This window comes from Xenopus tropicalis, chromosome 5 (genome assembly GCF_000004195.4).
Source record: "Xenopus tropicalis strain Nigerian chromosome 5, UCB_Xtro_10.0, whole genome shotgun sequence".
In the NCBI taxonomy this organism is placed as follows: Eukaryota; Metazoa; Chordata; class Amphibia; order Anura; family Pipidae; genus Xenopus; species Xenopus tropicalis.
Genome location: NC_030681.2, coordinates 101520481 through 101535696, shown reverse-complemented (window position 1 = coordinate 101535696; position 15216 = coordinate 101520481). Strand labels below are relative to the sequence as shown.

General features: G+C 39.1%; 1 protein-coding gene across 3 annotated transcripts; it reads right to left on the bottom strand.

The window, feature by feature from the left end:
* Positions 1-377: 377 nt before the first annotated feature.
* alpi.1 (alkaline phosphatase, intestinal, gene 1) lies at positions 378-14930 on the bottom strand. 3 transcript variants are annotated; one of them, XM_031902361.1, is made up of 11 exons: positions 14302-14930; positions 11724-11840; positions 11371-11486; positions 10596-10770; positions 9619-9791; positions 5058-5192; positions 3789-3858; positions 3410-3544; positions 2062-2253; positions 1823-1939; positions 378-1038 (listed from the first exon to the last, which is right to left on the bottom strand). In XM_031902361.1, the coding sequence occupies exons 2-11, from the start codon at positions 11803-11805 to the stop codon at positions 755-757; spliced, it is 1479 nt and encodes a 492-aa protein (XP_031758221.1). In that variant the 5' UTR covers positions 11806-11840; positions 14302-14930; the 3' UTR covers positions 378-754. The 3 variants fall into 3 exon arrangements, with proteins under 3 accessions (XP_031758221.1, XP_002937387.2, XP_031758222.1); XM_002937341.5 differs by lacking the exon at positions 14302-14930 and adding an exon at positions 12131-12506; XM_031902362.1 differs by lacking the exon at positions 14302-14930 and adding an exon at positions 12131-12143 and having other exon boundaries at positions 11371-11641.
* Positions 14931-15216: the final 286 nt, after the last annotated feature.

The following is a 15216-nucleotide window of genomic DNA, read 5'->3' as shown; positions in this document are numbered from 1 at the left end:
ATATTGTTCTGTTTTGTCTTGATAGTCTCTAAAATTTGGTTTGTGGCATTAAACCAAACCCCATCACCAGGGAGATAACATCATTTGATTTGTCATATCTAGCCCTCAAATACAAGAAAATAAATAGTTGTTGCAGGCAGTCTGTAGGTCATGTGACTGTTACAGGCCACATTATGTCAATTCCCATTAAAGAAGATCAAGGTGCTAATCCCACTGACACCCTCACCCACCCAGGGACACCTTCACTACAGGCTCAGCAGACTGTCAGGCACAGAAAAATCTACAGCAAGTGACTAAATTCTTGAATATATAAAACTTATTTAAGCTAATCACTCTATAATGTATTATTAAAGAAGAGATGGTTGAAGACATGTATCTATGTGTCAATATCACTTTAATATATTAATTTGCACAAGCATTAAAACAAACTTTTCTTTTTGACAAAATGCCTAAAAAATAAGAGGCTTAACGAGAAAATGAGAAGTTGAAGAGGGCGGATGTAAGACCAAACCTTCGTTCCCAGGGGAACATGACTGACAGTCTCTGTTAGGTTAAAGTGTTTTGGTTACAAAGGGTAACTTGATGACTTTCACTGATTCCCATTTTGCACATTTTTTAACAGACACCACATACTGTAAATCTTATGCCTCGGACTTAGAAATGGTTTTAACAGACTGAAATGTTTGAAGTCACATTGCATTGATAGCACATTTGAGCGCAGGCTACAGACAATCCCTCTCCTGTGGCTATTGCTTTAAAATATTAAACCAACCATGGGAGAGATGAGTAACCAGACAGCAGGCACCAGAAGCAGAGCAGCACTTGTTTTGGTTGTGGGAGCAGCATTACGCTGGGGAGGGCAGTCCTTGTAGGGAGGCAAACAAGCTGCATATGCCATGACATGGGCTACATATGTCTGCTCCTGGACTCCATGAAATAGATGTGACATAGGCCCCTTTGAGAATATGGCCACATCTTCCCCGCCATGGGTTTCAGAATCCAAAGGCACTGCTGCCTGCTGCAAATAGCCAACTTCCTCTGGAAAATAAGGGAAATTTAAGACGTGATTAGCTTTATCATAAGATTAGACAAGTGCCAGAGGGAATAATGTTGTATGTATATAATTAGAGATAGAGTAACTAAGGTACTTTTGCAAAACCAGGGCAATATTGACAAATGAAAAAAATCACTTTACAACAGAATGACTCCATTTCTCCATAGTCCTCAGATACTGATACATATGGCATTTCCATTAACAACTGCAGGCCCCACCCTGTGTACAAGGCAAATCATCCAGAGGATGGCATTTTAAGTTTCCTACTGGGTCCTCTTGTGCTAATAAAGTGATAACTAAGATCTTTATCTAATGCAAGATCATGCAGGAATACTGACCTTGCTCCATTTTAAAAAGAAAGATAGGTCTTTAATTAGAATAGTCAATGTCTGTTCTGACAACCAATAACAGCCAATATGGTTTGATGAAGACACTAATAATTATGCACATTGGGTTCTGGCTGAACCTCTCCATTATATGGGTCTGTATGCTTAAATTGGCCATAAAAGCTAAGATCCTAAACAAGTAGATCTTTGAATTGATATCAGTTGATATGAAGCAGTCATGGCTCCTACATCTATGACGTTTTATCCTCCAGTCAAGGGGTACAAAGTTTTATCAGACCATTTCTTTCATGCATTCTCGTGAGAAAAAGAGAAAATATTCTTTATGTATACATATAGTACTGTATCTTTTCAATAGCAAGATTATTGAAAATCATATAAGAAATGTTGTATGTATGCAGTTTTATTTGTATCCATTCCTTACCACTTATATTGCTATCCACATTAGGACGGCCTTGGCCAGTTAGGTTGAACCCAGGCCCATTACCATAAAGAATGGATGTGTAAGACTTGTTGTCAAAAGCTTTCTTTGGAGCCAGACCTGAGAATGAGAAATGTACATTTATCCATATCACTGCCTACACTGTAGCAAGGATAATAATTAGTCTGGTGTAAAGAAATAAAGGAAAAACAAACATTTCCTTCTGCTTATTCTGGACTCACCAAATATGCTGCTTCCTCTATAAGTATAACCCCCAAAGGTGAAGACATGGGAGTGGTCAGCAGTCACCACAGTTAGAGTATCCATTTCATTGGTGAGCTGGCCTGCTATTTTGATAGCCCTGTCAAACATTACCCCCTCGGTTAGTGCCTGCTTGGCTTGTCCATCATGATGCCCATGGTCTATTCTTCCACGTGCTAGTCAAAAGACAAGACTTTAGTCATTTGCAGGTTGGCCATAAAGTAACTGGTAAAATAAAACAATAACACAGCCAATTTCTTTACCAAATCACATGCAAAATGGCTACAGGGACCAGTGTAGGATACATTAACATAATCAAAATCAGTTTCAGTAATTTTGTGGAATACAGATGTACTTGCTACAGGGCAGAAGCCTTGTGTAAGCACAAAAATGTAATGCATGGCCATCATTCATTAGGTCTAATTTGTATATTACTAATTTACTGTTGGTATAGCAGAAGTGCTAATACCCCCACCGTACTCATACTCAAGGTAATAAATATGCAATTGTTGTACTCCGTGTCAAAGGACTGTGATTCAGCTTATCCTTAGACAGGGAGGGAGTGCCTGAGAAGTACATTTCTGTGATAAGGGCTTAACAGAGATGAGACCTTCCAGGAACTACAACCATAAGCTACACATTCTGAGCAAAGGGAGGAGGGAGCAAAGTACAGGGCAGGTACACACAATTTATTTCCGCCAGTCAATAAAACCATAAATAGTTCTATGTTTTGCTGATAATACAAGCAGAGAAAAAATATTGCCTTTCTCCCTAGGTACAAAAGTAATGATGTAAGGGAAGAACTGATATAAACTGATTTCAAGAAAACAAGAGGTGCCCACACTGTAGGGCTATCAAACTCAATGCAGTGTGAGGGGGTACTACACAGTGAAATGATAGCAATGATATATTACAAAGAGTAATATTGACAGTTAACAAGAGCTTGTACTACATTATCCACTAATAGAAGCACTGTGATTTTGAATAAAAAAAATACCATTTATTGGCTAACCAAATTTTTAACCATAGGCTTTAAGAAGATCCCTTTACTGGGAGTAGTACAACACTATCAGCAACAGGGAAAGTATTAGTAACAATAAGAAAATTGCCAAGTAGCAAAAACCCCTTTCCATCCTCCCCTTCCCAGAAATCCTTTAGTCTCCAGCCCAGTTGCTGGGGCGCAAATCCCTTAAACGAATACTCAGATCACCTGGAGTACTTTTTACTACAACCTATCAGAGCATTACACTGGTTACACTGCCCCCTTACACAGAGAGAACAGTGTTTTTTTAATAATTAAATAAGCAGAAAGAAAGGAATCTGACTTATCTTCAACAAAGAGGTAAAATCCATTGGGGTTCCTCTGTAGGAGACGGATAGCTATTTCTGTTAGCTCCACAATGGATGGGTCTGTAGTAATATTGCGGTTCAACTCATATTTCATATCTGCTGGTTCAAACAAACCTGTAGGGTCAAAAGAAACAAGTTGATCCAGCTCATATATTGCACCGTACAGTAAAGCAATGTGCCTGACTGTAGTGCCCTGCTCTAGAGCAGCATTTACACTTCAGCTACAAATATCAGCATGTGTCAAAGTGAGTTTGTGCAGGAGAAAGTACCCAGAACATTACAAAATAAGATTTAAGAATTTTGCCAACCTTCGGATGTTCTTGGTGTGTTGGTAACATAATAAATTTGGCATGCATACCCATCACATGTTTTGCAGTGGAGACATTGATTTTATCCAGTTGTTCTTTATTCCACACATACTGAGCCCCCTGTGACAGATAAAATCCATTACTCATTTTATCCCAATATCCTGTGGCACCAGCAGCACGGGCTCTGTTTTTATATTTACGCTGTGTAGAAACCGTACTGAAACACATAGATTCACACATGTCCACTAGTGAAAGTACCGTGTTGTATATTGCTATTTGTGATTTTTTTTTTTGTTTGCTATCAAATCTTGGTAGAATACTGTATATTGGACAGAAGGTTATCAATGGCTAATAGCTGTTGGGTAGAACTGATATGAGGGGCAGGAGAAATGGATCATTGGTGGCCTAGGAAAGGTTTAATTGCACAATCTTTACAGTTTGTTATTGATAATGGCAAAACCTTTACTGTGAAGGTAACTGCATTTTATCCTTATTTAATCGCAAAAGGATTGCATGAACAAATAGGATTCTAGGGCAACTCATTGCATTTGGTGAGGCTCAGTCAGGGTCGGACTGGGCCGCCGGGAAAAATCCTTTGCCGGCGCTCCCCCTACTGACTGTTCCTCCCCGACGCGTTCAATTTATACGCGCTCGGGGAGGACGTCAGGCGGGGGCCCTGCGGGGGGGTTAGGGGACGCGGCTGGGGCACCTGCAGGGCCCCTGGGGCGGGAGCCCCGGTGGGCCCTGCACCCCCCAGTCCGACCCTGGGCTCAGTGAAGGCACATGTACATGAAGGACACACAGATGAGGTCACCTAGAATTGTGCCAGAGCCATACACTGCCATGCCTATTTCTCACTGCCATGCCTAATTTTTCCAATTTCTCTAATGGTCTCCAAGTTTGCCATCAGCATGCATCATGTTGGCTCCATATGGAGAAAACACATTTTGCTTTTACAGTCTTGCAACAAGTATAGCCTTCTTACAGTGCATGCCTTATATGTAATTAAAAGTGCCAGATTTGCCCAGGTGCTGTTACCAATAGCAGCCAATAAGATGTTTGCTTATAAAGAGGTAACCAGTAAATGCTACCTGCTGATTGGTTGCTATCGGTGGTTAGAACTGTAGCAAACTTTATTACATAATCCCTATTACTCAACCAATATTCTGCCTCACAGTACATAGAATTTTTCAATGCGTTAAAGTCTTTTAATATATTTAATGATTGACTGAACCAAGGAGCCACTGTTTGCCTACTTCTCTACAAGACTGAAGCTTGCAACCTACAGAGGCTTCTTTCTCCTCACAACCACCTTCTACCTTGTTTTTCCGAAGCCATTCATCTATAAGGTTCCTTCCATCTTTTCTTATGCCATTTTGCTTCTTATCTGCAGGGTACTCAGGATCAGAAGTTCCCACTGGTGTCATATACTTCCGCCCCCCACCAAGGATGACCTAAAGAAAAATCATTAATTTAACAGACATCTTCTCTAGTCTAGTTTCTACATTTATTAATGTTAAGCTGCAATTCAATGCAAAATCCACCCAATGGATAGCAGATTTCCACCCTCTGAAATCCTAAATAGTAGGACACAACATGACATATACCTGTAATGAGCTGCTGCAGATAAAAGCACGGTTAGGGCAAGGCCCTTGTGTCAATGCATTGTTGGAAAGCAAAGCACTTTAAAGTTAATATTAGTCTGCCATTAGCCTAATAGCGCATACCTGTTATTCCATGCTGTGAAACCACCAGAGACAGAAGAATCATTAGGTTTGAGGGGCAAATCTCCCCAGCCATGTTCAAATGGAGTAACTGAGCAACATAGTAAATTAGGTTGAAAAAGACACATGTCCATCAAGTTCAACCTTTTATATATATTACCTGCTTAACTGGCAGTTGATTCAGAGAAAGGCAAAAAAAAAACTTCTGAAGCCTCTCTAATTTGCTGCAGAGGGAAAACGTTGGAATACAATTGTTTCTTTTTAAGAGAAGGATTAGAAAGCATGAGGTTCAGTCTGATGTCCCTAACACACTCCATGCCAATATGTATTTATCTAAATGATATTTTCCCTTTTGAAAATATTAAGACAAATACAATATAACATATTACGTACTGAACAAAGCCACAAACACTTCTGTAGCTGCTGTTTATGTGATATCTAATTACAGTTGTTTGAAACAATTATGCTACAGAGCGCTAAGTGCATACATAGCGGGTGTACTAACCATAGATATTGGACTCTGGGCAAAGAGCAATTGCTATTTATATGTAATCACTATTCAGAAAGCTATCAATGGACAAATGATAAGAATATCTGGCAAACACTGGTTTTCATTAAATTATATGTGCCATGATGCCTATGTCTGCAGTTACAGAGTAATGTGCACTCGAGCAATAAGTGCCATATTTAGCTCTTTCCAGGCAGTATTAGACTGTCCCAGAAGGGTTCCTTATAAGCCTGGGTGTCACTGGGCCCTCCTGCTCACACCAGCTTGTATGGCCATAAGTAAATGATGAAAGCTGTAAAAGGGTAAGAAGACTGAGTGAAGGGAGGAGGAAAATAAATCTGTACAGTTCCAACACTTTTTACAGGCAGTCATGAACTGTGAGGTACTAGTGCAGGGGGCTCAAACTCAATTTACCTGGGGGCCGCAGGAGGCAAAGTCAGGTTGAGGCTGGGCCGCATAAGGGATTTCACAAAAAATTGGCTTTCAAGGGATAATGCAAGGCACGGCGGGCGGGAGCTGCTGATTGCGGAAATGACGTTATGCCATCATACCAGTTATTATGGGAAGACGTTCTGTGTGCACAATTAGCTCCTTAGCAGCTAATTGTGTACACAGAACGTCTTCCCATAATAACTGTTATGATGGCATAACGTCATTTCCGCAATCAGCAGCTCCCGCCCACCGTGCCTTGCATTATCCCTTGAATCGCAATAAAAATCGCGATCCATTCATTGCTTTTGAGAAGGCGTTGGTGCGGGCCACAAAATACTGTACCGAGGGCCGCAAATGGCCCGCGGGCCGCGAGTTTGAGACCCCTGTACTAGTGTTTGCCTGGGTTGGCCAGGGACTCCAGGTGGGCGCCACCATGTAACTGTGCACAGTAAACTAGCAGTATAGCAATATGTGTACATATAGAGATGGTCTTTCCTACACCTAGGTATCCATACTGGACCACAGGGAAAAAATGTCAAAAGAAGACAACTAGGAACCACTATGAGAGATCAGCACATTATCATTTCAATAATACATATAATTCATTTATTCTATCTGCTCCCTAACTTCTAGGGGCCCATTCATTAAAGCACGATGACCACGATTGTGAAAACTTGTATTTTTTCTAAAGTTTAGAACTTTTTTGCGTTTTGCGTAATTTTGCTCAAAAAAGTCGTATTTTTTGCAATGACTACGAACATTTCGGAATTCATTCAAGCTTTGGTATCGTGACTATATTTTGGCTAGGTTGGAGCTGCAGAGTGCCATTGAGTACTATGGAAGGCTTCCAAAATCATGCATTGACGTTTTAGTCAGAAAGGCTTTTGTACTGTTTACAACCATTCAGATATGAAAATTTAGTAACTTTTGGATCACAACCACAATATTTTCGTATGACCACGACACGAATTTTCGCGTAATTTATGCACATCAGAAATTATCGTGGTTACTACTAAATTTTTCCAATCGTGCTTCTAACAATGCGAAGTTTGTTCTTTAATGAATGGACCCCCTATTGTCAATATACAGCAATACTATACTGCTTAGCCATTGTTCTGCTCTATGCCATCTCTATAGTTACTATACATATTATTTTGCTTGAATGCATGATTCTTTGGCAGCATTGCTCTTGTTACTGTGTCTGTTCCCTTGTGGAGATATTCTATACATTCCATTCCATAAACCTTGACTTTAACCATATTGCCCCATAGACTCTTCTTTAGCAACATCGCTGGTAGTCCATCACTGTCAGTAATACTATCAATATACAATATAACAATTTTGCCCATGTCAAGAACCTTATTCAGCAGGCCATGAACAACAAACATGAATGTTGTAAACAATATAGAGGGACCAGGATGAAAGCAACTATCTGCCATTTTTTGTATGGGATTGTATATTTCCTGAGGGCAATGACCTCTAATGTATTTGGTTTCTGAGCTTTTAGATGCAGAAACTGTGACTCCCATAACAGAGGGTGATATTAGGAAGGTAACCGTAACATTCGACACCTAGGAAGAGCTTGAAGGAGACTGTCAGAACTGCGCTAGTTGCTCAATCCTGCCGATCTGCCTCTTTCAGCACATTTAGACAAACAAGGTATCGTTAGGTACAATGTTCTTTGTGATCACTTATTTGGCATGAGTCCCAAAGAGCAGATAAGTGCTAAACAACTATTCATAAATGTGTTTAGAGTATTAGAAACTCTTTTGGAAAAATTATTTGCAACATTAAATATAGTGTATAAGATATGCAATCAGAATGGACACTCAAGTGACAAAATAAGTGCCTGGGTGCTTTATCATGGTCCCAAAAGGGACAGGAATATATCATTTTTTTGTACATGCATTGAATACAGATATTTAATGGCAACTCCCTGAGTACTGGTCATTTTGCCAGGCACTGAAGTAATTACATTTGAAGTGTGACACTGGCTATATACATATATACATCACAAACAAGGCTAAATATATAATAAAGGTCCCAAGAGGGAAACGTTGGAATGCACGGTGAATAAAAAAGAAGATACTGATGTGAATCGGGACCTTTCTCAAGGCAATCTTTGGGTTGGGTTGCCTTGAGAAAGCACAATAATGCAAAAAAAAATATATATATCTTGTGGTGTGCACAGCCAAATTTGATTATTCACTGTAGATATTTTACTGCCACAATAAACTTGTGGCGTTGTAACTCCTATAAGTGTGTGCCTCAGCCTTTTTCTACATATATATATATATATATATATATATATATATATATATATATATATATATATATATATATATATCCAAAAAAGACCAGCAACACCGAGTTATATTCCAAAAACAATCAATTGTGTATTAAAAACGCATGAACAGCCAACGTTACGTTTCGGTCCCCATCGGGACCTTTCTCAAGGCCCGATGGGGACCGAAACGTAACGTTGGCTGTTCATGCGTTTTTAATACACAATTGATTGTTTTTGGAATATAACTCGGTGTTGCTGGTCTTTTTTGGATATTTAAATCATTTACCTTGCACCCGAGCTAAGAGCTGAAGCAGAGTGCCACCCTGGGTTCGCTATATTATATATATATATATATATATATATATATAAAAAAAAATTGATATTTTTTCTGCAAATCCTACACACATATATATATATATATATATATATATATATATATATATATATATAGTATACAGGGAGGAGCACACCCTATACAAGTCCAAATGCCATTGGTGCAGGTCAAAAAACAAAAATATAGTAGAAAGAGTGCCGCACACACAGGGACTTGATACAAAAGAAAAAGTGGTTTTATTGAAAAAATTCCAACGTTTCGAGCACAATCTGTGCTCTTCCTCCTGGTTTGTCCCTGAGGAAGAACACAGATTGTGCTCGAAACGTTGGAATTTTTTCAATAAAACCACTTTTTCTTTTGTATCAAGTCCCTGTGTGTGCGGCACTCTTTCTACTATATATATATATATATATATTATATATATATATATATATATATATATATATATATATATATATATATATATATATATATATATACACACATATATACACATATAAACATATACACACACACACATTAGGCCGGCAATGTATAAAATAGAATCAGAACAGAGAAGAGAAAATGAAATGCCCCTTTGGTTATTGCTACTCACATCTATGTCCACATTTGAAATCAGCTGCTGGGCAATATCTTTACACCCAAAATTCACAGCGTCTGCGGGCATGTTAGCATCACTATACCAATCCCGGTCAGGAATGTGAGCGTAAGTGCCAGAGGGGGAAGCATGCTGGACTCGTGTTGTAGTAACAATTCCTACCGATTTTCCTTATCACAAAAACACAAAATAAGATTGCTTTCCTACTCAATACTGTACAGTTTCATAGAATTCCCTTTCAGCTATTGCAAAATATACTCCAAATGTCACTTGCAGATTAGTGCTTTTCACAACTATTATTCAAAGGTGCAGGCAGCCAAGCAAAGCTGTGGCATGTTACTTATTACTTGCATCAGTTTATAGAGATTATACATCATTTCCAATAGTCCCTCTCTTAGTGTCAATTTCATGAAAAAAAATAACTAGCCTGCCGGTATGTTTGGATGTGTGAGAGCAAATCCTTCCTCACTTTAGTCTCTTTGCAACCATTAGTGTCAAGCACAGATAAGCCATACTCCGCCCAACCCGCTCCCGGGATGAAACTGATTGGTGAAATGCACATTGGGTAGTAAGAAGGGCTCATTGTGGTTGCAAAGAGATTAATTCTATGACCCACTATGTTAACTACTTAGACTGTATAGAGTATACGCCATGTCAGGCAAAGATCTGCTCACTGGTGACCTTGCCAAATAATCAGGTATTTCCAGGTGTGCCCGTCTTTACTTGTAGTGGAATAATCACTTATAAATATTTATTTATTGTACTTACTTTGTACAAATATCCAGTTTGTACTGAACTTTATCTAATGTGGCAACATTAATTATTGTATAGGTAAATGCTGCCTACTGACTTCATCAACAAGTAATTATTTAGTGGCACTGAGTTGGCCAACATGAACACCCAGGTATGGATGTGTAAATCCAGCAGGTATATAGTACTCTAAAGAGACAACACATTTCTGCTGTGCTGTGTACCTGCTGCCTTTGCTTTCTTGAGAACCGATTCAACCTCATTGCCTTTCATATTGCTGCAGTTGGAACGTTTGACAGCAGCAGTCACTCCGACTGTTCCATAGTTGGCTTTCACTCCACAATTATAAGCAGTTGCAGTACCGGCGCTGTCAGGAACTTGGCGATCCACATTGTATGTCTGGTAGGAGAGAAGACATTACTTATTAGACAGGGGGGTATCTGGTGTATTTAGGGGGCTGTACATATTGAATTAGCAGTCCTATGATCAGTTCTAAGGATTATAGAATTAATTAGATATTTTTGCTAATGCATAATAACTGAAAACGTATCTTGATTATAAAATATGTTTTTCCTGCTCTCATAATTAAAACTGATTTGGTGTTTTAATGGAACAGGAGTGTGCTTACTAACTAGTGCATTATTTACTTTCATACTATCTTCCGGGGCAAGAGGAGATAAAGCTGTGATAGCTGTGTTTTGGAAGTTAATTGCCCTAAAACCATTTATCATTAGTGGGCTGTCCATCTTTCACCCCAAAAGGGATTTTTATGTCTTTGCAGGGCACATTCTGTACAATATGAACCTTAACACCACTTCCTAAATTGCATATCCTCAGTTTTAACAATTACTGCTGAGTTCCAAATTCCAAATTGTCTCTGGAGGCAATGGGCAATAGGGTTTTTCTATGGACATAATTATATTATACTATATATATATATATATATATATATATATATACACACACACACATACCCAACATCAAGTTCAGTAACTTAACCTTAGAGAGTGCCGTGTAGGGGAACTTGTCCATTGCCAGCTCATTTTCTTCTCCCAGCATTCTCTTCATCTGCCCACTTAAGATCCTGGTGGCAGTGACTGTTGGAACTCCCATCCCTGCCAGGAGACATGCAGATAGGGTCATTTCTTTCACATGCATACTTAAAAATGTCTTTCCTTTTTATGAGGTCACAAAGCAAGGCCTTAGACCAGTGGTTTTCAAGCTTTTTGGATTCAAGGACTCCATTTAGGCCCATCAGTTGGTATGGCAACTACAACACAAATATGCAGAAAAAATAAGGAAATATAAAGCCTACTTATAAGGTATATTGTAGTTAAACAATCAGTCCTTACCATCACCTAAGAAGAGGATCAGGTTTTTAGCTCTGTGCTGAATGGGCTTTAGCTTTAGGGCTTCATTAATCCTGGATATCATTTTGTTGTTCCAAAATTCAGGCTGGCTCTCTTCCGCTGAGAAAAAAAGGGGGCAAACATAGATATATAAAAAGCAAATTTTTCTATTGAAGTGCAAAAATAGATATAGGCAAATGGCAAATTTGTATTTTAGAACTGTGTATTTCCTTCCTTACATTACAGTTCATAAGAAATGTTGCACCTTCTCAGAAAGTGAAATGAATTCAAGTCTGCAATCTAAGGTGCAGAGCAAATACTTTACTTTATTATAAATATAAATGTATTATACATGTAACTGACTGGTTCATTAGCCTTCCCTGGCAAGTACTGAACAACAACCATCTCACCTGGAATAGTGGCATATTGGGTCCTAGCGGTGCAAACCCAGAGAAGCAACCAGCCCAGACACACAAGGTATCCCATGGTGAAGTGCAGGGTGAGATAGCCTGAATAGCAATTTTTATACTGTCACTGAATTCCCTTTGCCAGAAGTATGATCTTTGTTCTGTGGGCATGAGCCAGCCAGAAAATGATGCCAACACACGTGTCCATTTCACAATGTTTCCCCCGTATGTAATAAAAAGCACAAGTATTGCAGTACCTCATAGGAAATAATATGATGTTTGTTTTTACATGGGTAACCATAAGTACTTTTTGCTGATAAGTTGATATAAGGGACTTGACTGGTGCAAACTTTTCACCTTTTATTACACAAGCACATGTAGCTGCCATCATTGGGTTTCTCTAGCACTGTTATAAACCATTTAAGAATGCCCTTCTGCTTTTGCAGCTATCAAGTACCTGGAAAGTATTGCACCTACACATGCAGGTAATTGCCACAGAAGCAAATGGGTCATAACATCTTGTTCCCACTTTCAGTGCTGTTATTCACTTGTAATAAAATGTGTGTCAGTGCTATTACAGTCTAAGAACAAATTAATTATCATAAATAGCATATGGGATGCCAGAGGGGGGGGGGGCAAGCAGGGGCCCTAGGCAACCAGGCTGGCCACCTTACCTGCTAATGAGTACATGCATGAGGGGTGATGTTACAGGGTGGGAGCACATGGCAACAAGCAGCGGCAGGGGCAATAAATGCTACAGGTAGGCAGATGAACCTACCTAGCGCCCCCAATGTCTACCTAGTGCCTTGTCTGCCTACCCATAACATGTGTTGTTCTATGAACTGTTAAAGAGAAAGAAAGGTAAAAACTAAGTAAGCTTTATCAGAAAGGTCTATGTAAATACAGCCATAAGCACTCACAGAAATGCTGCACTGACTTCTCTGTAAAAAGATTAGTTGTGTCTGTTTTCCTCTGCCAGAGACACACAGCTTTCAGCTCTCTCCTGCTCCCTCTCTCACTCCCCCCCTTAGGAATGGGGATCTGAGCCAATCAGCAGGAAGCTGACTCATAGTCTAATAACTGACCATGTTCACTTGGTCTGGGTGTCTGTGCAGGAGCAAGGCATTATGGGAACTTTCTTTACACAGCTCAGCGTTTTTTCTTCCTGTTTGGCTTCTGATCTTCTGAACAGGTGAAGTATGGGGAGACTTAAGGGCTCTATTGAGAGAACTGAAGTTTTAAGTTTATTGTCATATACAAATAACAATGAAGCATCATTACTGTAATGAAATTTTTTTGACCCGTGTTGGGGTATGGCCTCCTCCCTGCAGTCTCCTGTAATCCACAATGAGCTCCTTAGTTTTGCTGACATTGAGCAGCAGGTTGTTGTCATGGCACCATGTTGTCAGGGCTCTCACCTCTGCCCTGAATGCCTGCATCTTGAGATTAACTCTTTATTAGCCTTTCCTTCTACTTTAAACCTATATAGAAAGGTGTAAGGGATTTAGGGGAATACCCCCACTGATAGGAGGGAGGTGAGACCTTTAGGCAAGGGATGGTTATTGTAACCAATCAGGAACAGGACAAGCAGGAGCAGGACGGAGTGGGAGTAGAAACAGGACAAGGCAGGATTGGATGTAAAGACAGGACTGAGGCACATCATGGGCTGTGGGAGTTGCTATGTGTATATAAATAATGTTGCACAAGTGCAAAATTAAGTCCCTTAACAAAACTGGGCTTCCACTGAACTGGTCACAGTCTCTCCATAGATGGAACCGGTCAGAATTCGGATTTTGCTGTGAAGCTTTAATTGTAAAGGCTATCATTTTTCTTGAAACTTGAAAGTTTTTATTTAAGTTTTATAGGTTTCAGATTTGTGTTTATTTTATTAACATTTTTTATTCTTTGCCCAATATTAAAAATACAAGACAAAAAAATAGAGAAAGCAAAAACAATAAAAATTGCCTTATACATCAGATTAAGATTAATTTAAGACATAAAGAGGAAGGAAATATTCACAATATGGATATTTACAATAAAGTGGGGCAATGCAATGTCCCAAATACACAGTATTATACCCCCCCCCTTTTTTATCAGACATATGTTGCCACACTCTTTAAGCTTAATTGTAGATAAATAGTCAAAGGGTAAGGGTCTGTTCCTACCCAACCAACCTGTGTCATTTCTCTAATCCTTCATTTCCTTGTAGTGTTTGTAGAGGAACAGCTTCCTTTCACTATGTTGTTGTTGTGTCCACGGCTGTTCATAGCAAGTTGGTAATCCTTTGTGTATATATATATACATATATGGATAAAAGAGGGAGGGTATTTAAAGGTTTGTTTGTGTAATGTTCTTTTCTGGCCACATGCATTCAGCCAGGTCAGAATATCTATTTAGTGTTATTTATGATATTATCCGGTTCAACAGCACATTGCAGAGTATTTTTCTCTCACTTGGTACCTGGAAGATGCACGGTTACCCTCCATGGCAGACTAATAGAGGCATAAGCGTCTGGGTTCCAACCTACAAGTGAGTTCCTGATCGATTGCTTTGGCTTGCTGCTAAATGCATTTTAAAGAAATAGATTTTTTCATGAGTGGGTTTTTGACAAAAATAAAGCGTGTTGCCTTAAACTTGGCCAGATCTTTATTTTTATTAACATCCTGCTTTTGGGAAAACCTGACAAATCTAATGCTCTTATTTTAAATCTATTCTCAAAGATAATTGAAAACAACTTTCGAGGGGATGAATTTCGATAGTCTTCCATCCTCCTTCCATCTATGTACTGAAACTCTAGCATTTACTTATTCTCACTGTCTCACATTTATAATAACTATACTCCTTTATGTGTTTTTGTATGTAAGTCACTGTGCATATTTGGGTTGCTATGTAGATACAGTACAACTAGCTCCCTCTTAGACCTACAGTACAACTTCCTTTTCCACCACTCACAGAAACAGCACTTAGAATAGCAGCCAATTATATCCTTGCTGTCCCTCTCTACCATGCCCTTGTCTGGCTATTTGTCATACACTGAACTCACTTTTAAAATGATTGTAATAACGTACAAAATGCTCAAAAACCTTGCA